We start from the raw sequence: 24,123 nt of genomic DNA, 5'->3' as shown, positions 1-24,123 counted from the left end.
CGTGGACCAGAGGTTGAATTATATGGCTTGTGTCCTTAGCTGTGTGAAATGACTCATAATGTGCGTGTTTTGTTTTCTGTTGTTAAGAGCTTGTTTATAAAACATTTTCTGGAGGACTGAGTGGAGAAGAGCAGAATGCAGTACATGAAGCAGGTGGGTCATTCTATTTCTGGAACCATGGGCCTGTTTTTCTTAAAACTCACACTGGGTTTATCCTGCCATGACCCCTCTGAAAGAAGCTAGTTTTTGTCTGCAGCACTGGGAGGGGCTATGTCTGCACTACAGCCCCACATCGTAGATGTGGCATATGACAACAGAAGGAGTTTTTCTGAGAGTATATGGCCACTACTTCCTCCAACTGCCTCCTGCACGGATGAAGCCCCAAGCATCAGCACCCCCACCCCTGTGGGGATGAGCCCTAAGCTCCAGCTCACCCCGCTCTCGGGTGAAACCTTGAGCCTCCACTCCTCCCCCCTTCATCGGGCTGAAGCCATGAGCTCCAGCTCACCTGACTGTGGGGTGAAACCCTGAGCCTCTGTAACGATGCTGGCTTTGGTGGGAACCAACCGAGAGTACCAATTCAGGACAAATTGCTGAGAACAGGGCAGTTACAGCCCAAAACTGGAGTTCCTTTACTATTAAGGTAAACCAAACCAGCCAAACAGAGAGGACTTTTAAGATGATACAGTTTCTGCTGTTCTTCCCTTGCTTTTTTGACTTGAAGCTGAAGTCTTGCAGTTTCTTGTTGCATCTGGTGAACCCTCTCTTCAGCAGCGAGCCTCTCCATATTCTCCCTATGAGCCTCCTTCTTGATATCAGCTATCTTTTGTTTTCCCAGCAATAGAATGTCTGCTAGTGTCTGTTCATGCTCTGTTTCAGTTTACTTGCTGCCTTTTGCACTCTAATTGCTTCTGCAGCTTCTGTAGTACCAGGTAAGGGCTATGCTCCTGCCTCCTGATCACTGGTCATTAACAGATCTCTCAGTCCTTGATTTGTAGTTTTCTTTTTAAAGTTTATCCCCGTTCCTGAACACAAATCTGCCAGGGTTTTGTTTTTGTTTTTGTTTTTGTTTTGCAAAACCATCATATGCTCTTTGCTCACCCATTGTAACTGCTTTTAACCAACCAAACTCTCACTACCAAAATTCAAGTTTGGATAGAGTGGGTTTTTATCCAAAGCTTAATTGCCTGGTTCTATGGATCCCGTTGACTATGCCACTGTAACAATGCTGGTTCTGGTGGGGCCCAACTGAGAGTGCCAATTCAGGACAAATTACTTAAAGCAGGGCAGTTACAGCCCTAGGCTGGGGTTCCTTTGCACACCAACGCAAACCAAACCAGCCAAACAGAGAAGACTTTGGTTTTACCCCACTGGTTAATCATAAGTCACACAAGCAATTTTCTTAGACACTCCAGTGGACAGTCCACTGCAGAATCTAAAATCTAAAGGTTTATTCATAAAAGGAAAAAGATATAAATGGGAGCTAGAATTGGTTAAATGGAATCAATTACATCCAGTATTGGAAAAGTTCTTGGTTCAGGCTTCTAGCAGTGATGGAATAAACTGCAGGTTTAAATCAAGTCTCTGGAGTCCATCCACAGCTGGGATGGGTCATTCAGTCCTTTGTACAGAGCTTCAGTTTGTAGCAAAGTCCTCCAGAGGCAAGAAGCAGGATTGAAGACAAAATGGAGGAGATGCAGCAGCCTTTTATATCTTCTGCCCTGCGGATGATCACAGCAGCAAGATGGAGCCTGGAGTCACATGGGGAAGCCACATGTCCATGCATGACTCAGTTCTTTTCAGGCCGGTGCCATTGTTTACATGTTAGTTTGAATGTTCCCAGGAAAGCTCAGATGTGGATTGGCGTCTCCCAAAGTTCACTGTCGGTTAAGTGTTTCTTGATTGGGCACTAACTGAGAATAGTCCCTTCTCAAGAAGCTGACCAAATGCTTCACTGAGGCTACTTAGAATCAAAACGCATTGATAAAGTACATAGCAATATTCATAACTTCAACTACAAAAATGATACACCCACACAGATAGCATAAGCATAATCAGCAAATCATAACCTCTCCATAGACACCTCACATGGCAACCTTTGTACAATATTTGCTGAAAATATATAACAGTGGTTGCAACAATGATCTATATGGTTACAGATTATGTCAGTAATGTCACAGCCTCCTCGCCCCTGGCCCAGCGGGGGAGCTGTGAGTGCCAGCTCACACATGGCAAGGCTGAAGCCCCAAGCTTCTGCATCCCCCTGTGTGGCTGGAGCTGCAAGCTCTGGCTCACCCTGCTACAGGGAGAAACCCTGAGCCTCTGTGCCCACCCCCATGGGACTGAAGTCATGAGCTACAGCTCATCTTGCCACAGGGGGAAGTGCCAAGTCAGGCCTCAAAACCCCCTCCCCGCCCACCGTGGGGCTGGAGCAGCAAGCCCCATGAGCCGCAGGTGATCTGTCAAAGACCCGCATGTGGCTCCTGAGCCGCGGTTTGGCCATGCCTGCTCTAGAGAAACCAGTGCCTGCAGGTTTGGCAGAATGTCTGTAGTTACTTCTCCACCTCAACTGCCTGACACATGGCAGTGAACTTTACTTTAGATATGTAGGTCCAGAAGAACATGGGGTGATACATAGTAGTGATGAGTGCATTTATTCCAGGAGGCCGAAATGGAGTTGTGCTAGGTACTGAAGGTGTTTCAGATTGATGCAAGAAGGAGCTGCAAGGTGGGATGAAAGAGGGCGCTGATGGGGGCAGGTTGATAGGTGAGGAAAATACTGCTACCATTTGAATTTTGGACAGACAGAAATGGCCATGCCTCCACTTCTTCCTAGGTACACAGGTCGTCATTCACAGCCTTTGTTAACTACCAGGGCCGCCCGGGGGGGGAGGGGGCGAGTGGGCCACTTTGACCCAGGCCCTGGGCCCCTCAGGGGCCCCCACGAGAGTTTTTCAGGGGTCCTGGAGTGGGGTCCTTCACTCACTCCAGGGGCCCCGGAGAACTCTCGCGGGGCCCGGGCCCAGGGAGCTTCTTCCACTCTTGGTCTTCGGTGGCGATTTGGCAGCAGGGGGTCGTTCCGCTCCAGGACCCACCGCCGAAGACCCCAGGGCCCCTGAATCCTCTGGGCGGCCCTGTTAACTAGTCTCCCTCACACAGCACTGCCAGGCCAGATGACTGTCTAGTCTTTAATGACGGGATTTTCAAAAGAATTTTTAATCCAATGGAAGTCAAGTTCCTGCCTTCCTGAGGTTTTCTTGAAAAGCTCCAGTCCTTCAAGGTGCTGATGAATAATGTCATCGTCCATAGTGGGATTTTTAAAGGAGCCTCATGGAATACTGGAATTCCATTAAAGTCCAGTACATGTTGGGCTCCTAAATCCTTCAGGCTTCTTTGAAAATCTCTCACATCGAAAGAATGGGGATCCGTAATGAATGCATCTCTACCTGGCATGTGCATTTATCTATACAGGGCTCAAAATGCTTTCATATCAGGAATGTAGTTGGGGGCAGGTGTGGTGTTCAGATATTAAACCAAAACCAAGTCTGATGTTTTTCTATTTTTAAAAACTGGGTATGTTAAAACATTTCAGTTTTTGCTACAATGTTCTAGGGGGGAAATTGCTCATTTACTTAAAACAAAATTGAATACAGTTTACTGTGTTACACAAGAGGTCAGACTAGATGACCACAATGGTCCCTTCTGACCTTGGAAACTATCAATAGAATTGGTGTTGCCGGTTTTTTTGCCTAAGAACCAATTCTTTTTTAATCAAAATGACAATTTGGTTGAACAGCAATTTTTCATGATAGGTAGGTAGGTAGGTAATCTGTATCTCTATATCTATCTATCTAGATATCTGTATATCTATGTATATATAGATAGATATTTTGAGCTGCCCTGGTCAGCCCCAGGTAGCTCACACTGCAAGTCAGGTGTCATTGGAAGGTGAGTTCTAACCACTGCACTCCTTCTTCTGCTGAATTGGGGCCTTATGTTCTAGGACACCAGGTACAAAGATTCAGCAGCCAGGTGTCTGACTCTACACTGGCTGGTGCATCCCTGCTCCCAAGAAACTTGTGCACCGGGAACAACATGACTCTTCCCTCTCTCCACACTCAGGGCTCACAGGACAAACAGCTGCCTTCTGGCTACATTATATTCTCTTTCCTCCCAGGTATCAGATGCACTTGTGCAACTTGTCAGTGTATCCTCCTCCTCCTGGAGCTTCAGGTTCATGCCTCAGTTGGGGAAGACTGTGAGGGAGTCTTCAAGAAGCTGAAGGAAGTCCTGAAAGGCAAGTGGACCAACGGGACTAGATTTATCTTAGGAAATCCCAGCTACCGGGTAAAAGAATCACTGCATGCATGTTTCCATGGCAACACATGTATTTGCCAATATTTTTACATATCCCCAGGGCTGTTCCAATACACACAGGCTGAGGGTTTCAAAAGGCTTTAAGGGATTTAGGACTCCAAATCCTATTGTCTTTCAATGGGAGCTGGGAACTGGAACTGCCTTAGTACCACCAAACACTTCTAATGACCCTTCCATGGCCTGCCACAAAACTCACCTCATTTCACCTGTCATTTAAGCAGGTGAGAACAGCAAGGATTCCTACCAGAAGTGCTGTGAAATGAGTGAGACCTGGGTTCAAAGACCTTGGAAGAAAGAATGGCAGACTGTGATGCACATCACAAGATTTTTGAAATGGAATTTGGAGGAAAGACTTATGGTCCATGCTCACTAGAAATTGAAGGCAAGTAAATAATTTTGCTTCTTCTCTGAAAAGTTTTTTAAATGTATTTATTTGTCATTGATTTATTTTTGTTTCTGTAAGAACCAAAAGAGGTCTGGGCACCCTCGACAATCTTTCCAATTATAGAATAATATGTAGTGACCCATACAGCATGCCACCGCTAACTGGTTTGCAGTGATGAGCTCCACAATAGTAGAGCTAATGCACAGTCGGGTGCTAAACATCAGAGACCCTCCTACAGGATGCTGACAACTTCAAAAAGGTTCAGAAAAGAACCTGAGATCTGAGAAAAATCAGGCTCTTAATGAGAGACTAAGGAAGTTCAAAAAGTTTAGCTTAACAAAGAGAAGGCAAGAAGTGACTTGACCACAGTGCATAAGCACTCACTTGGGGAGGAGAGTTCTCAGAGCAAACGGCTCTTGACCCTAGCAGATAACAGCAGAGCCAGTTCCAATGGCTGGAAGCTGAAGCTAGGCAAATTCAGGTTAGAGGTATGAGGTGAAATTTAAACAGATGGGCAGTTAACCACTGGAAAATGTACCTAGGCATGTGGTGGAGTCTCCATCAAATAGAGTTTTAAAATAGAGATAAGAAATCACTTTTGTTAAGATCTTCTCTAGTTCAATCAGAAATTATGGGACTGATGCAGGAGCTACTGTGTGAAATTCACTGCCCTGTGTTATGCAGTAAGTCAGACTACACATAACAGTTTCTGGCCTTAAAAAACATGATTAAATAAATCTTTCCAAACATCTCCCTTTTTACACTGAGAAACTACATCTCAAGTTCCTCCAAAGAACACAACTTTGTTGGTATGTCAAAGGGTACGTCTACACTACGGGACTATTCCGAATTTGCATAAACCGGTTTTGTAAAACAGATTGTATAAAATCGAGTGCGCGCGGCCACACTAAACACATTAAATCGGTGGTGTGCGTCCACGGTCCGAGGCTAGCATCGACTTCTGGAGCGTTGCACTGTGGGTAGCTATTCCGTAGCTATCCCATAGTTCCCGCAGCCTCCCCCGCCCCTTGGAATTTCCGGGTTGAGATCCCAGTGCCTGATGGGGCAATAATCATTGTCGCGGGTGGTTCTGGGTAAATGTCGTCAGTCACTCCTTCCTCTGGGAAAGCAACGGCAGACAAGCATTTCGCACCTTTTTTCCCTGGATTGCCCTGGCAGATGCCATAGCATGGCAATCATGGAGCCTGTTTTGCCTTTTGTGACTGTCACCGTATGTGTACTAGATGCCGCTGACAGAGGCGATTCAGCAGCGCTACACAGCAGCATGCTTTTGCTTTTGCATGACAGCAGAGATGGTTATCAGCCATACTGTACCATCTACCAATCCATAAATTGGTAATAAGATGATCATGGCTACCAGTCCTTTTGCACTGTTCCATTTGCTGCTGTCATAAGTGCCCCTGGCTGCTCTTAGCCAGGGGCGCAAAAGCCAAAATTGGGAATGACTCCCTGAGTCAATCCCTCCTTTTTGGTATCTAAAAATAGAATCAGTCCTGCCTAGAATATGGGCAAGTGTACTAGAGAACCACTGTATCAGAGAACCAGAGAGCACAGCTGCTCTGTGTCAGATCCTGCAGAAATTATGAGCTGTATGCTATTCACAGGGGGTGCTCCTGCAACAACCCCATCTGTTCATTCCATTCTTCCCCCAGCCTTCCTGGGCTACCATAGCATTGTCCCCCCACTTGTGTGATGAAGTAATAAAGAATGCAGGAATAAGACACAGTGACTTGTTAGTGAAGGCAGCCTCCAGCTGCTATGATAGTCCAGACAGGACAGTAAGGAGTGTGTAGGAGAGGAGCCCAGCATCCCTCTGCTAGTTCAGGGGCACTTGAATCTTTTCTTTACACATGAAGGGTGGGGGCTGATGGAGCTCAGCCCCCTGTTGCTATGACAACAATGGTTATCAGCCATACTGTACCATCTACCAGGAAAAATTAGGACCAGGCACCCTTGATCAACCTGACAGATGCTAGTCAGCATGGTTACCAGTCCTTTTGCACTGCCCCATGTGCCAATAGGCTGATGATGACGATGGGTATCAGTCTTATTGTACCATCAGCCACCCATGGCGGGGGGGGGGAGCAAGGATGTTGGTGTTGAGTGCTGCACCATCGCGTCTATCTGCAGCATTCAGTAAAGATAGGGTGACATGTAAAAGAGTCAAGAGAGGATTGTTTTCCCTTTCACTTCTGGGGGTGGGTGGGGGGGTGCATAAATTGCCTAGCTATGCCCTGACCCACCGCGGACACTGTTTTTGACCCTAGAAGCATTTGGAGCTCAGCCAAGAATGCAAATGCTTTTCAGAGACTGCAGGAACTGTGGGATAGCTTGAGTCCTCCAGTCCATGAGCATCCATTTGATTCTTTGGCTTTCCATTACGCTTGTCATGCAGCAGTGCGCTGAGTCCCTGCTATGGCATCTGTCTGGAGATATTTAAAAAATGATTTTGAATTTCGTCTTCTGTAACGGAGCGCTGATAGAACAGATTTGCCTGCCCTTACAGCGATCACATCCACATGGTCCGTGCTGGAGCTCTTTCTTTATTTTGATTTTTAACTGCATCACCACCCGTGCTGATCAGAGCTCCACGCTGGGCAAACAGGAAATATTCAAAAGTTCGCGAGGCTTTTCCTGTCTACCTGGCCACTGCATCCGAGTTCAGATTGCGGTCCAGAGCGGGCAGTGGTGCACTGTGGGATACCGCCCGGAGGCCAAAACCGTCGATCTGCGGCCACACTAACCCCAATCCGATATGTTAATACCGATATTAGCGCTACTCCTCTCGTTAGGGAGGAGTACAGAAACCGGTTTAAGGAGCCCTTTATACCGATATAAAGGGCCTCTTAGTGTGGACGGGTGTGGCGTTAAATCGGTTTTACGCTCCTAAAACCGGTTTAAACGCGTAGTGTAGACCAGGCTAAAGAGCAGTGCTTTCTCAGCTACGTCGTAGGGCACTTCAGTGCTTAGAAATTCAAACCAATGTCTCAAATTCTACCCTAGAAATCCCAACGCAGTCAATGCAGATCCCAGAGCCCTGATGCAATGTGCTGAAATCAGGATTTCCAGCATATCAAAGAGGTTGCTGAAGTCTGCCTCCGTTTCAAGTTCTGGGGAGATTTACTATATAAACCCCATGGAGCGTGCTTTCCAATAACCCAATAGCAAGGTCTAGACTGGCAACATGGACATCCAAAAGAGTGGATCATAACCACTTATCCTGGTGTAGTAGGAAAAAGAGATGCAGAGAGCTGGTTTGAGAAGACCAGGTAGCCGCAAGACTATTGCTAGTCTTGGAAGGATTAGATATTTATTGGTAAATGTCAATTTCACAATACACACACAACCCAATGAAAAAATATGTCCATCGATAATAATATAAATGAACAGATAGCAGAGTAAGAAAAATACTGCTTGAGAACTTATTAGAGTCAAGATCCAATGATTAGGTTTTTTATTTAGGCTTGGTACAACAAATGGAGTAACGAATAGCAAAAACAGGGGAGATTTGTTGATTTGAGGATATTTAGTTTGTATATTTAGAATGTAGCATGTTTGCATTTGCATTTTAATGGTTTATAAAACTTTAACTTCCTGACTCTCCACATCTGCTGCCATTAGATAATTGTCTCTCTCCCCATAGTGAAAATTGAAATTGCAGTGAAAATTTAAATTGATAAAAACCTTTAAAAAGGCTTGGATAAAACATCTATATTGAGATTATAAAAATAAAATTCAGCCAATCCTAGCTATTGTTAATAACAACAACACCTAGCATTTTTCCTGAGAAGAGCTCAAAGCACATTACAAAGGAAGTCACTCTCATTAGCACTGTTGTACAGCATGAGAAGTACAGGACCATGAAGTGAGAAGCTTAGTGCTTGAGCTGCTTTCAGAACCCAGGGCTCTTGAGTCCCATGTTAGTGTGCTATCCGTTAGACCACACTGCCTCCCCAGCTCACTGTCTTAGGGAGAAAAATGTCAAAGGTATTTAGGTACCTAAGGCTGCAGATCGGCACCTAGTGACATTTTCAAATATGTCTTAGCAGGTTAAGTGCCCAAACCACATTATATTCTATAGCAGTTAGGCTTTACCTATGCACTTTTGAAAATCCCATTAGGTACCTATCTGCATCTTTAGGTGCCTAAATCCTTTCAAAAATCTTCTCCTAGGTCCTTAGAGTTAAAATAAGAACATAAGAACTGCCCTAATGGGTTAGACCAATGGTGCATCTAGTCCACTAATCTGTCTCTAACAGTGGGCAGTACCAGAGTTTCAGGAGGAATGTAAAAAACAGGGCAATTTTGGAGAGATCCAACCCTGATTTCTCTTCCTGGCTTCTGGCAGACAGAAATTTATGACTGCCCCAAGCTCGGGGTTACATCCCTGACCATCTTAGCTAATAGCCATTTGACCTATCCTCCATGAACTTATCTAGTTCTTTTTTTAGCCCATTGTACTTTTGGCCATCACATCATTGCAATGAGTTCCACAGGTTAACTGTGAATTGTACGCAAAAATATTTTATTTTCTTTGTATTAAACCTGGTGCTTACTGATTTCATTGGGTGAACCCTGTTTTTTTGAATTGTGGGAAAGGTTAAATAGAGCCACAATGGCCAGACATACACACACAGAGTCAAAGAGACCTGAAGAATCTCGGCTGTACTTTTGGAGTGGCTTCTCCCAGCCAGACAACATTGTATCAATCTTAGCCAAGCCGAGGGCCAAATTTTCACAGATATACATTGGAGTAGCTCTGAGGGCTTGAGTGGAGTTGTTCCAAATTACATCAGCTGAATATCTGACTGTAGCAGGTTGGTTACCTGCTCCTGCCCTGAAGGGCGTAAAACAGCCCAGGAGAGGGCTGTGGCTGAGGCAAGAAGCCTGTGCTGATTGGGGAAAGTAGGGTCAGCTGTGGCCATGCCCCAGTTAGGCCCAGCTGGCCCCTATAAGAGGCTGTGAGCCAGGAGCCCACAAAGTCTCCCTCTGCCTGTAGAGGGAGAAGGGCCTGGCTGCAGGGAGCTGGACACAGGGTACCTGAGTGGAGCAGGGCTGGGGAAAGGCAGAGGAGCTGGGGAGCTCCAGCCTGGAAAGCCCCAGGCTGCAGCCTAGCACAAGGCCAATAGGTACTGGGGGATTGCAGGGGGCAGCCCAGGGTAGGCAAAGGCAGCAGGTCCAAACCCTCCTTGCCAGTGATGAATAGGCTGATACTGCAGCCTGCCCCAGGGTGTGGGGCTAGACGATGACTGGCCTTATACTGAGCCGAGGTGGGAATAGAGAGGGTGGGAGTTCCCTGGGGAGGGGAGACCCTAAGACTGAGGGGTTACTGCCAGACGGCAGCACCCCATGTAAAAGGGCACTGGGTCCAGGGAGGGACATGAGGGGGCCAGAGGACTGGCAGATCACCAGCCTGCAGAGGGTGCTCCGGAGCTAAATCAAGCTAATTCCTGGAAGACACCAGCAGGAGGTGCCACAGGGGTGAGTCTGCTCATCTACACTGGCCCTGCATTTCCATTAGTTCATGTCCATGTCCTAATCCAGTGGTTTTCAAACCTTTTTTCTGGGGACCCAAATGAAGAAAATTGTTGATGCCCATGACCCAGTGGAGCTGGGGCTGAGGGGTTTGGGATGTGGGAGGAGCTCAGGGCTGGGACAGAGGGTTGGGTTGCGGCAGTGAAGGCTGTGGGGTGGGGCTGGGAATGAGGGGTTCAGGGTGTGGGAGGGAGCTCAGAGCTCGGACAAGGGGTTAGAGTGTGGGAGGGGGTCAGGGGTCAGGGTGTGGACTCTGGGGTGGGGCTGGGGATGAGGGGCTTGGGGTGCAGGAAGTGGTTCTGGGCTGGGGTGGGGTTGGGGTGCCGGAAGGGTCAGGGCTCGGGGGTGGGTGTTCGGGCTCTGGGGTGGGGCCAGGAATGAGGGGCTGGGGGGGGCTCAGTGCTGGGGCAGAGGATTGAAGTGTGGGGTTGGGGCACGGACTTCCCTTGAGCGGCTCCCAGTCAGCAGCACAGCAGGGGTGCAGACACAGGCTTCCTGCCTGCCCTGGCACCACGGACTGCGCTGTGGCCCAGAAGCGGCCAGCAGTGGGTCCTGCTCTAGGTGGAGATGCACAAGCAGCTTCTCATAACTCTCGCCCTCAGGCACCACCCCCCAGCTCCCATTGACTGGGAACCAGCCAGTGGGAGTGTGGAGGCAGTGCTTGGGGTGGGGGCAGTGTGTGGAGCCCTGTGCCCCCCGCCTAGGAGCTGGACCTGCTGCTGGCCACTTCCAGGGCACAGTGCGGTGTCGGAACAGTTAGGGACTAGCCTGCCTTAGCCAGGCAGCGTCGCCAACAGGACTTTTAATGACCCAGTCAGCGCTGCTGACCAGAGCGACAGTGCCTTAAATGCCGTGATCCAGTACTGGGGCCCAATCCACAGTTTGAAAACCTCTGTCCTAATCTTCCCCAAAGACTGAAATAATTGAGTGCTCTGGCCAGGTCAGATGGGATGGAGAGCTGGGTGTCCCACTCCTCCCTCTCTCTCCCCATCACAGGAAGGAAACAGCTGAACAACACGGTTATCTACCATTCACAGTGACATATCCAGATGGACAAGGGTGAGAGATCTGAGGCTACAAGAGACTCAGACCATTCCCTCAGCATGCCTTCAATCATTTAAATCAAGTAATAGAGATTAGATACAGAGGAATTAATATGAGAGTATATGGGTAGATACTACATATAGATGTATTTTATTGGTTAAGGCTGAGATTTCCAAAGGTGTCAGAACTGTGGCCCTGCAGCTGGGTCTGGGATTAGCTAGCGAACTGCACCCAAAGTCCCAAATTGGCCAGATCATTTTATTGGCTGTGTGGTGTTGCCAGCAGTAGTGCTTAGCCAGTGGCTGCTCAATACTCAGGCCTGCAGCTGTGATTGCTCCATACCTTGTTTCCAGCTTTGCTCCAGCCTTGTTCCTGACCTGCTCCTGCCCTTCTTTGTGTCTGATTCCTAGTTCCTGTCTCCAGCTCTGACCATTAGGCTTGACCCCCCCAGTCCAGAAAAAGAGGCCTAAAAAGCACATATTTTCAGAGCTATTTATGCCTTTCCCTGCTTAGTGTTGCAAGGCCTCTGGGCCAGATTTAGGGCTAAAGAAGCACTTAGAAATTTAGTGGCATTTTCAAAAGTACCTAAGCAGATCAGATGCCTGGCTCCCATTGAAATCAATTGAACATATGTGCCTAACTCACCTGGGCATGTTTGAAAATACCACACGCTATCTGCACTTTTGGGCACCTCGGTGCCTTTGACAACCTGCCATATGATTTAGATGGCTAAGTTCCAGTTTCAAAAGTGACTTAGGGCCAGATTTTTAAAGTAAGGGGCCTAACTCCCATTGATTTCAATGGGAGTAAAAGGCCTCATATTTTAGTGAATCCTTTCCTTAGGACCTAAGTCTCACTGCCTTGCTACCCTGAGCAGAGCAGTGCTAAAAAACCCTTTAGACATCTGAGCCTAAGTTTTTTACAGTGGGATTTTTCCAAAGGGCTGAAGTGATTTAGGAGCACCAATCCCATTGACTTTCAGAAAGGCTTTGATAAGGTCCCTCACCAAAGACTTTTAGCAAAGTAAGCAGTCATGGGATAATAGAGAATGCCCTCTGATGGATGAGTAACTGGTTACAAGACAAGAAACAAAGGGTAGGAATAAATGGTCATTTTTCACAATGGAGACAAGTAAATAGCAGGGTTCCCCATGGAGCTGTACCGGGACCAGTACTGTTCAACATATTCATAAATGATCTAGAAAAAGGGATGAAAATGAGGCAGCAAAGATTGCAGATGATACAACATTACTACTCAGGATAGCTAAGTTCAAAGCAGACTGCAAAGACTTACAAAGGGCTCTCACTAAACTGAATGACTGGGCAACACAATGACAAATGAAATTAAGTGTTGATGCATGCAAAGTAATGCACATTGTAAAACATAATCCCAACTCTTTATATACAAAATGATTGTGTCTCAGTGGCGGCAGATGACAGAACAAGGAGCAGTGGTCTCAAGTTGCAGTGAGGAAGGTCTAGGTTGGATATTAGGAAACACTATTTCACTAGGAGGGTGGTGAAGCATTGGAATGGGTTACCTAGGGAGGTGGTGGAATCTCCTTCCTTAGAGGTTTTTAAGGTCAGGCTTGACAAAGCCCTGGCTGGGATGATTTAGTTGGTGTTGGTCCTGCTTTGAGCAGGGGGTTGGACTAGATGATCTCCTGAGGTCTCTTCCAACCTTGATATTCTATACAGGGGCGGCTCTAGAAATCGGGCTGCCCCAAGCAGCGCGGAGCGCTGCGCCGCCCTTCCCCGGTCCCGCGGTGGGTCCCCTCTTCCCGCGGCTCCGGTTGAGCTCCTGCCGGCATGCCTGCGGCAGGTCCACCGGAGCCCGGACCGGCGGACCTGCCGCAGTCATGCCTGCGGGAGCTCAACCGGAGCCGCGGGAAGACGGGACCCGCCGCAGTCATGCCTGCGGCAGGTCCGCTCGTCCCGGGCTCCGGTGGACCTGCCGCAGGCATGCCGGCGGGTGCTCCACCGGAGCCAAATGCCGCCCCCCCGGGAAACGGCCGCCCCAAGCGCCTGCTTGGCGTGCTGGTGTCTAGAGCCGCCCCTGATTCTATAGTTCTGTGTCTAAATTAGCTGTTACCATTCAAAAAAGAGGTCTTGGAGTCATCATGGATAGTTCTCTGAACACAGCTGTTCAATGTGCAGTGGCAGTCAAAAAAGCTAACAGAATGTAAGGAAACATCACAAAAGGGATAGATAATATGACTGTAAATATCAGAATACCACAGTATAAATCCATAGTACACCCATACCTTGAATAATGTATTCAGCTTTGGTCATATCATCTCAGAAATATTATAGTAGAGTTGGGAAAAGTACAGACACGGACAACAAAAAATAAGGGGTATGGAACAACGTCAATATGAGGAGAGATTGGATTGTACAGCTTGGAAAAAAGATGACTAGGGGGAGCTACGACAGTGGTCTATAAAATCATGAATGTTGTGGAGAAAGTGAATAAGGAAGTGTTATTTATCCATTCACATAGCAGAACAACCAGGGGTCACACAATAAAATTAATAGGGAGCAATTAAAAAAATACAAGGAAATTCTTCTTCACACAACACATAGTCAACCTGTGGAACTCATTGCCAAGGGATGTTGTGAAGACCAAAAGTGTAATTGGGTTCAAAAAAGAATTAGGTCTGTTCATGATGGTCAGGGATTCAACCCAATGCTCTGATGTCCTTAAACATCTGACTGCAAAAGCTGGGCCTGGACGACAGGGGATGGATCATTTCATAGAATCATAGAATCATAGAATCTCAGGGTTGGAAGGGACCTCAGGAGGTATCTAGTCCAGCCTCCTGCTCAAAGCAGGACCAAACCCAACTAAATCATCCCAGCCAGGGCTTTGTCAAGCCTGACCTTAAAAACCTCTAAGGAAGGAGATTCCACTACCTCCCTAGGTAACCTATTCCAGTCACCACCCTACTAGTGAAAAAGTTTTTCCTAATATCCAGCCTAAACCTCCCCCTCTGCAACTTGAGACCATTACTCCTTGTTCTGTCATCTTCTACCACTGAGAACAGTCTAGATCCATCCTCTTTAGAACCCCCTTTCAGGTAGTTGAAAGCAGCTATCAAATCCCCCCTCATTCTTCTCTTCTGCAGACTAAACAATCCCAGTTCCCTCAGCCTCTCCTCATAAGTCATGTGCTCCAGCCCCCTAATCATTTTTGTTGCCCTCCGCTGGACTCTCTCCAATTTATCCACATCCTTCTTGTAGTGTGGGGCCCAAAACTGGACACAGTACTCCAAATGAGGCCTCACCAGTGCTGAGTAGAGGGGAATGATCACATCCCTCGATTTGCTGGAAATGCCCCTACTTATACAACCCAAAATGCCATTAGCCTTCTTGGCAACAAGGGCACACTGTTGACTCATATTCAGCTTTTCGTCCACCGTAACCCCTAGGTCCTTTTCTGCAGAACTGCTGCCCAGCCATTCGGTCCCTAGTCTGTAGCAGTGCATGGGATTCTTCCGTCCTAAGTGCAGGACTCTGCACTTGTCCTTGTTGAACCTCATCATATTTCTTTTGGCCCAATCCTCTAATTTGTCTAGGTCCCTCTGTATCCTAGCCCTACCCTCCAGCGTATCAACCACTCCTTCCAGTTTAGTGTCATCTGCAAACTTGGTAAGGGTGCAATCCACACCATCCTCCAGATCGTTAATGAAGATATTGAACAAAACTTGCCCCAGCACCGACCCTTGGGGCACTTCACTCGATACCGGCTGCCAACTAGACATGGAGCCATTGATCGCTACCCGTTGAGCCCGACCATCTAGCCAGTTTTCTATCCACCTTACCGTCCATTCATCCAGCCCAGACTTCTTTAACTTGCTGGCAAGAATACTGTGGGAGACTGTATCAAAAGCTTTGCTAAAGTCCAGAAATAGCACATCCACTGCTTTCCCCTCATCCACAGAGCCGGTTATCTCGTCATAGAAGGCAATTAGGTTAGTCAGGCATGACTTGCCCTTGGTGAATCCATGCTGACTGTTCCTGATCACTTTCCCCTCCTTTAAGTGGTTCAGGATTGATTCCTTGAGGACCTGTTCCATGATTTTTCCATGATTGCCTTGTTCTGTTCATTCCCTCAGAAGCACCTGGCATTGGCCACTGTCAGAAGATAGGATACTGGGCTAGACGGACCATTGATCTGACCCAGTCTGGCCCTTCATATATTCTCATGTAAGGCACTCGTGCCACCAAAATCCCATCGAAAGTCCATGGGGATGTATCTCCTAACTCCCTTAATATCATCTGGTTAATTAAAACTATGTAGATTGAAATTTTCAATTACCCGTAGTATATTCTTGATGGTAGCTGGCAATTCTGGTTGCTTTGGTTAAAGTACATATTCCAGTATTCCAATTTGATACATTTTACTAACCAAAATTAGCAGAATTCAATTTTTATTGTTTTGTAAATTTGACAGCTAATATCAATGTTTACTTTTAAACATTTTTTTCTATTTTTATCAATTTACATTTTCACAGTTGTGGGAATTTGAGGGAGGGATCAGACAATAATTATTTAATGAGAGTAGGCACTGAAATTCAAAACATTAAAAATTCAAGCTTTATAACCATTAAAACACAAATAGTAAACATCACGTCAAAATATATAAAGTAAATATCATTAAATCAAACTGTAAGAAGTTCTCAAGCAGAATTTGTCTTGCTTTGCCTCTCTGTAAATTTCTATCATCATCAATGGATTTTTTGTCAATGTGTGTGTCCTGTGAAATCAACATTTACTTATAAAAACCTAATTTTTGCGAGCCTAATAATAGTTAAGATATAAGGAATTCTACAGAAGAAATAGAGAAGGTAAATAAGAGTGCTCATCAGTTTCAAGGCCATATTTTTAAAGGTGTCTAAGCCTGGAGTGGGATTTTCAAAAGCATCTAGGCACCTAACTCCCACTCATCTCAAAAGCCCACTAGGTACTTAAATATTTTTCTTTAGATCTGGCTTGGAGTGACTTTTCTAAAATTTAAGAGAACACAAGGCCATGTAGAACTTATCTGTAACTAATAAAATATATAAAGTGTGTGGCAGGTAAGTATCTAGCAGTCTTGGGCTTCTTTGAGTAAACAAAGACTAATCCTACTTTCTGAGAAAGTAAATTTAATTACTAACTTTTTATTAAAGATCAACAGAATTGTTGACAGTGCAATGTTATTTTTGTTTGTTTTTTTACAAACATAGTAAAAAGGACGTCAACTGTGGTAGGTATGGCAAGGCAACCAAGGTGAACGAGTTCTTTCTAAAAGATCTCACTGAATATTTTCCATCAGTTCATCCCACTTGATCATTCTTTCCTTGCATAGGCCCTGATCCAGCCAAGCACATGCTTAACTTTAAGCCCATGAGTCAGAATCCAGCTGCTAGTTGGACACAGACAGTGAGTCATTCCATTGCCCCTTCTTCTTTCATTCTGACCTACCACATTTCCCCCGATGGGACTGGAGCTGGCCAGAGAGGTGATTCTGTTTCACAGGGTGGGTGTGATATTTTGAAATTTGGTTTCATTCTGATTCAGAACCAAATCCCAACAGTTGAAATTTCTCTGTGAAAAAGACCCTGGAGCTGTGGGTTCCCCCGATCCCAGGCAGTCCATGTGATGGGGCTGCCCCTCAGCTGCTTGGAAACCCTGGGGTCCTCGACTCCAAGGCCACCTGCTGATAAGCCAGGCAGGCCAGCAGGCAGGAATCAGACTGGTTTCTGGTGGTACTATCAGGATCGAACCACCTCCACGGAATGTTCCCATCTCAACAAATAGGCAAATTCATGGGAAAAAAAATTGTTGGAATGCTTCCCATCATTTCTATGTGGGACATGTCTGGGCAGCTTTTGTCTCGTGCCTGCTGCAAAGGGTAGGGCTCCTTATTGCTGCCCTAGGAGCAGGATTTTAACTCAGTGAGCAAAACTATAGTCCCTCTCCTCTCAACAGCGGGCAGAAGTACTGGACACTTGCTCTCTGTCTAGCACTGTCTCAGCACAGCTAACCTTCCAGTCACTCTCCACCCCTGCCCATTCACTTCCTACCCACCTTGCTCCACATACAAGTGCTGCTCTCGACTCTCCTCACACCCCATCCCCATTCCATGACCTGTCGTACCAAAGCTGCTCCTCAGTTATGCCTGTGTAAATGAAAAGAAACATCCATTGTCAGTGGGGGCTGCACCCACTCCTAATGACCTAGCATATAGGAGTCCCTGCATCATGATATTCTGGCAGCACACTGTCTGTCAGTCAGCCAGAAAACCAGACAGGCCCGCCCTGTTCTTCTGAGTCCAGCAGCCCAGAGGAAGAATCACCTCTGTGTTTATTGCAATTACTCTACAACGGGTACTACACTATCTGAATGCATTTGGATTAACAAATACCCGTCTTGAACCCCACTCACACCTACTGGCAACCAAGAGGGAAAAAGGAAGAACATGTCTACAGATTTCCTCTAGCGATTTTTTTTAACTTATTTTCTGATTCAATTTTTATTCTGATTTTTCTTGCCTAATAGGAAATATGTGGAGTGTATGTAAATTGTTATGGAAATTCCGGAGCTGTTGCCGAGACGGGATCTGGGGGACAACCAATAACTTTCTGTACACATGTAAGCAAAATGCACTGGGGCAGCAGAGGGTGAGGGGTGGGAAGGGATTGCTATACTATAGCCTGGTTTGTTTTCAAACTCGGGGTTGCGACCCAGTACTGGGTCACGGCATGTCAGGCACCGGGTCGCTCTGGTCAGCAGCGCTGACTGGGTCACTAAAAGTCTCGTCAGCAGTGGTGCCTGGCTAAGGCAGGCTAGTTCCTACCAGTTCTGACACCGCGCTGTGCCCTAGAAGTGGCCAGCAGTGGGTCCAGCTTCCAGGCAGGGGGGCTACGGGGCTCCACGTGCTGCCCCCACCCCAAGCACCAGCTCCGCAATCTCACTGGCTGGGGGCAGTACCTACAGGTGAGAGTCCCGCAAAACCACTTGTATACCTCTGCCTAGAGCGGGACCCGCTCCTGGCTGCTTCCAGGGCACAGTGCAGTCCATGGTGCCAGGACAGGCAGGAAGTCTGCCTTAGCACCCCTTCTGCACCACTCACCGGGAGCCACTGGAGGTAAATCCATGCCCCAATCCCGTGCCCCAGCCCTGAGCCACCCCAACCCGGAGCCCCTTCCTGGACCCCAAACCCCTCATCCCTGCCCCCCAGAGCCTGAACCCCCAGCCCAGAGCCTTGACACCCTCCTGCACCCCAGCACCTACCCCAGCCCAAAACCCCTCACACACCCTGAACCCCTCATTCCCGGCCCCACCCTTCAGCCCTCACTGCCGCACTCCAACCCTGTGCCCCAGCCCTGAGCCCTCCCACACCCAAACCCCTCAGCCCCAGCTCTGTTGGGTCACGGGCATCGACAATTTTCTTCAACTGGGTGTTGAGGACTCTGACAATTATCACAGCCTTATGAACATTCTGTTTGAGAGCTGGTGTGCAAACATACTTTATAAGGCTGTATTAGAAGGGTATTGCAAGGAGTCCATAATTTTCTTTAAGGCAAAAGGTTCTCTCTAGAGCTGGTCAATATTTCTCAAATGACATTTTATTGTGAGTGGAAAATGGCCATTTTCTAAAATCAACTTTTTCATGGAAAAATGTGTCAAAATATTCTGGGAAATTATTGGATTGAAATCCCTGTCATTTTTCATGAAAAAGAGAAATGAATCAGCTTCCACCCTGTGGAATGAAAACAACTTTGAAATTTCAACGCTTTTTGTGGGGCTGGGGCAGGTGGGATATTTTTCATATTTTTAGCAGATCCAATTGCCTTTTTGAGTGTTCATGGGAAGGAAATAAAAGGGATTTCACATACAACTGAAGGGAATGTGGGGCTTTTGTTTGGACACATGGCTGTCAATACATTGTTGCTGTGTTTGGTTGAAGCCAGAGTCAGAGGCCAGGATCAGAGCTCTTACCTGGAGCAAGGCAAGGCAGGTGCAAGGCTGGTGACGGAGCAGGAGCTCTCGCAGCCATGGGTGAATTCTTTGAGCAGCCAGAGCCCTCCTGCTGTTCATAAGAACAGGTCTGCAGGTCCCTGCTGCCCGTCAGGCAGTTGGGCTAATCAGGGGGCTCAGATGAGGGCCAGCTGTGCTCATTAGACTCCCAGGGAGTTAAACTAGCACATAAGCATGCTCGCTGTGGGTCCTTACTCCTGACAGTGCCCAACCTGCTTAGATGCCTTAGGAATCCCACTAGGAGTTTATCGGCCAGTTTAGGAGCCTTTGAAAATGCACACAGAAGTTGGGGGATTTGGGCACCTCACTCATTGTGACCCCTTGGATAAATCACAGCCTAAAACAATACATGGATGGATTTTCGCAGGTGACCCCAAATCCAAATCTCCTGTCTTCACTAAGGACAAAATCATCAGCTTGATCGATTCCTGGACTGCCATAAATTCTGCCTACCCCCTTGTTCTGCGTGGAGAGAGGAAAGTGAAACTAATCCTCTCCTTTGACTTCAGCGATGGGGATCCTTTCGAGGTAACTTCTGTTATTTATTGTGACATTTCCCAAACCCCCAATCAGGATCAAGCACTGCACAAATATCCAAGGCTTGGCCTGTGACCCAATGAGGTTGCACCGATGTTAGCAGCAGTAATTTGGATTCCCTGAAGGTTCTTTGTGGATCAAAATTTGAGGCACATGGTGGTATAAGATCCATTGTGAATATTTACTTTATTCTCTGCCAGTTCGTTTGAGTTTGGGGTAAGGGAGTGTGACCAACTACAAGCCTAGTCAATGTGACCTCTCTTTCCCTTTTGATATCATGGAAGAAGATGAAATTCCTTAAAGTTCAGTTTTACTATGTGTAAAATTCCGACCTTTTACTCCACAGGCGTGCCCTGTGTCTATCACAGTCCTATCTGATTACCTAAATGATAGTCATTAGATTTACCAATTTTTTATTACTGGTAGTACCTACAGAACCAAGAACACTCTAGCATGAGGAGACAGAGCCAGCAGAAATGTGAACTAAATTCCAATAAGCCAGTTACAACTCTGCAAGCTCATTAACCTCAGCCTCACAGATCACCAATGCTCCATAGGTGATATTGTCTCCTCTAGTGGCCTCAGCTACAATAACGTTTTGTCTTCATTGAAATCAAGGTTTCCTACAGGTGAATTTGGGAAAACAAACAAAAACACCAAACACTAGTGCTTTTGGAGATGAATGTCTGCATTTGACTCCTGCTTATTACCTTGGGTTCAAGTTTTCAAGTCCACCTAAGGGATTAATTTTAATAGGTATCCACATCCCTTTGAAGGTTTTGAAAACCTCAGTCAGAGTATATTCATTGTTTTACAAAGATTCTGGCTACAGAGATATGGCAACAGAGTTGTTTCTGGTTTCCATTGGAGGCCCTCTATTAGTCAGTTCCTTGAATGTTTGTATTTCTTAGCTTAGGGGTATTTTTAACTCCCCAACCTGGTCATTTTAGTGGCATCACATTTTAGTAATGGAGATGGTAATTATTTTAATGTATTTATTTTTAAATCATGTTTCCTCCTTCCCAGACCATCAAGAAAACTGCCAAGTATTGTGAGACAAATAACATCCCATTTCCCAAGATAGATCCAGAAAAGCTGGACCCATGTCACCCCTCTGATTGCTACATCTTCAAAGGAAAGGACGTTCCCATCGTCATGCACTTTCCACTCTTCAACATCAAAAATTGCCCAGGTAACTTAATTATACACCTCTTTTCTAAAACTCTACGGGCTAGATTCACAAAGGGACTTAGGTGCTTCATTGGTGGTTTAGCCACCTAAATGTCAGGATCAGGTCTCACTGGGAATAAAAAACCCTGCTCAGCTGTGAACAGACTCTGTAGGAGCCTAAACTTGCTCAGTGCCAAAGCTTTTGCAGGAAAGTTCTCTCAGGGCCTGTGTTTGTCTCTCTGGGCACAGCACTGTTGCCCCATCCCAGGCTTCCCTACGCCTCTGGCTGCCTGCTGGACTGGGCCCCGAACATGTGCTCAGAGAAATGCGGGAGTGAGGCCCTTTCTCATAACTATTAGCCCAGGGGCTACAGAGTCACCGAGGATGTGGAGAGCCCCGGTTCAGGTCCCTCCTCTTCCTGAGCGGGAGAAAGGGTTTGATCTGCTACTTGTTATGTCAGTGCGCTAACCACTGAGCTGTGGGATATTCTGATGTCAGGCTGCCTCAGCCTCCCCTACTGAAGCTGTTCCATTTTGGAATCATAACTGGAGAGTCAGCGGAGCAGGAGGACTAGATGCTGGGCCCCCACAGCCCGCGTAAGTGCTGTAACCACCAGGCTATAGAGTCTTTGTCACCACAGCCGAGAACCCCAAGCAGAGACAGGTGCCTCCTCCACCCTGGACTTGGGTGCTCAATTCCCACAGTGCTTAGCACACACCCTCTCCTGGGCATCTCCCATGGGTTAGCTTAGGCAAGGGAAGTGATTATTCCCCTCTATTTGGCACTGGTGAGGTCAAATCTGGAATATTGCATCCAATTTTGGGGCCCCACACTACAGAAGGGATGTGGACAAATTGGAGAGAGTCCAGCAGAAGGCAACAAAAATGATTAGGGGGCTGGGGCACCTGACTTATGAGGAGAGGCTGAGGGAACTGGGCTTGTTTAGTCTGCGGAAGAGAAGAATGAGGGGGGATTTGATAGCTGCTTTCAACTACCTGAAGGGGGGTTCCAAAGAGGATGGATCTAGACTGTTCTCAGTGGTGGCAGATGACAGAACAAGGAGCAGTGGTCTCAAGTTGCAGAGGGGGAGGTCTAGGTTGGATATTAGGAAACACTATTTCACTAGTAGGGTGGTGAAGCACTGGAATGGGTTCCCTAGGGAGGTGGTGGAATCTCCTTCCTTAGAGGTTTTTAAGGTCAGGCTTGACAAAGCCCTGGCTGGGATGATTTAGTTGGGTTTGGTCCTGCTTTGAGCAGGGGGTGGGACTAGATACCTCCTGAGGTCCCTTCCAACCCTGAGATTCTAAGATTCTATGATTTATTCTTTGTAAATCAGGCTGGCTGCTAGTGATCACCCCTTCATCATCCAGCTATTTGAAAATTGACTGTTTTATACATTGCTCTAGTAGCTTCCCAAGTATCGAAGTCAGGCTGACTGGTCTGTAATTCTCTGGCTCTTCCTTTCCCCCCCTTTTTAAAGATGAGCATTACATTCTTCTGTCTTCCGGGAGCTCTCCTTTCATGCGTGAGTTCATAAATATTTTTTCCAGTGACTCCAAGATTTCTTCAGCTAATTCCTTCAGTACCTTTGATTTGTTCTTTACTTAACTAGATCTGCACTCCTTCCCCTTTATTGTCTGATACTTCGCTAGATGTCTGGTCATATGTTATTTTTGTGTGGAAAAGCAAGGAAAATCTTCCTAACTCTAAGGGTAGTTACACTCTGGAATAGGCTTCCAAGGGATGTAGATTTTAGGAACAGCTTGAACAAATGCTCTAGATTCACTTGGTCCTGCCTCAGTACAGGAAGTTGGAGTTAGTGACCTCTCAAGGTCCCTTTCAGCCCAACATTTCTGTGATTCTATGAAAGCCTCAGGAATTGCCCATGTTGTTCTCCTGCCTCTTTAGGTTCCTGGATTCTATGCTTCTGGGAGCCGTAAATGTGTAAAAGCAGTACCACTGTTTTCCTCTCTTTGGCACTTACCCTCTTGTTTTATTCCTAGGTGAAATAGAGCACTTCAGAAAGAAGTTTTCCTTCTCTCATTTAGTCTACACAAAGAATGATATTGATGAACTCCTCGAAAAAGCAAAGATGAATGTATCCAACAACAAGGAGAGGATTCGGGAGGCGATCCAGCGGATTGTGTCCTCCTCCACCAAGGAGTTTTAAAACCACGTCTTTGTTCAAGAAGGGCAGAAAATATGTGCCTGGCTCTGGCCAGCACATTTCCTGTGATGTTGTATACTGTGACCTCTTAGAACCTAAGTGCAGCACAGAGTAGTTAGTTTCCCTGGGTTAGATTCACTAAAGGATTTAGGCACTCTGAGAATCACAAAACTCTTGCTCAGCTGCTGTAGAACCCTGTAGTGTCCAAACTCTCTCAGCACCAAAGTTGTTGCAGTGAAATTTCCCTAGGTGCTTATGTTTCTACCTTGGGGCATGTGCACTGCAGCCACCATCTCAGTGTCCAGGTGCCGAAGCCCCAGAGTAATTCCCGCCCCAGGAAAGGCACGTGTTCCTCCCTACTTCACCTGTGGGGCCTGAGCCCTGGTGCAAGAAGTAGGAAGATGGCCTCCCTCAGAGCTGTTAGCCCAGTAGTTAGTGTGCTCACCAGGGATGGAGAAGACCCCCAGGTCAAGTCCCCTGCTTGCCTCAGTGGAAGGAGGGATTTGAAGAGGGATCTGCTACCTCTGAGGTGAGTGCCCTCATCACCAGGCAGTGGGATAGTCTCCTGGCGGGAGCGGGGGGCTTCATTTCCCCCCCCCCCCCCATTGAAACTGTTCAACTGCGGATTAAAGAATTAAAGGGAAATTTGGCCAGAAAGAGAGCAAGAGCAAGGGTGAGATTCTGAAGGCTGCAGCACTCCCCACTGAATTCAGAGACACCAGGCTCCAGTCCCCTGGCTTACAGCCTACAGCAGTGGGCCCCACAGGCAAGCTATGCGGAGGAACACCTGTCTTTCCCCAGTTTGTGCATTGCTGTGGGGCTTAGGCATCTGTATGCCTAGAGCAGGGCAGCCGTGCGCACAC

At 47.0% G+C, this 24,123-nt stretch overlaps 1 protein-coding gene across 1 annotated transcript in view; it reads left to right on the top strand.

Annotated features, from left to right (window-relative positions):
• LOC120392593 (cytosolic phospholipase A2 gamma-like) overlaps positions 1 to 23,697 on the top strand; it is a 51,426-nt gene extending 27,729 nt beyond the window's left edge. The window contains exons 9-12 of the mRNA XM_039517380.1: positions 4,178 to 4,347; positions 19,648 to 19,914; positions 20,950 to 21,115; positions 23,097 to 23,697. Coding sequence (XP_039373314.1) covers positions 4,178 to 4,347; positions 19,648 to 19,914; positions 20,950 to 21,115; positions 23,097 to 23,263 — 770 coding nt within the window. The 3' untranslated portion in view covers positions 23,264 to 23,697. The remainder of the gene's footprint in view (positions 1 to 4,177; positions 4,348 to 19,647; positions 19,915 to 20,949; positions 21,116 to 23,096) is intronic.
• The last annotated feature ends 426 nt before the right edge of the window (positions 23,698 to 24,123 follow it).

The sequence above is a fragment of the Mauremys reevesii genome, unplaced genomic scaffold (assembly GCF_016161935.1).
Source record: "Mauremys reevesii isolate NIE-2019 unplaced genomic scaffold, ASM1616193v1 Contig104, whole genome shotgun sequence".
NCBI classification, from domain to species: Eukaryota; Metazoa; Chordata; order Testudines; family Geoemydidae; genus Mauremys; species Mauremys reevesii.
This window is presented reverse-complemented; position numbering and strand designations above follow the sequence as displayed.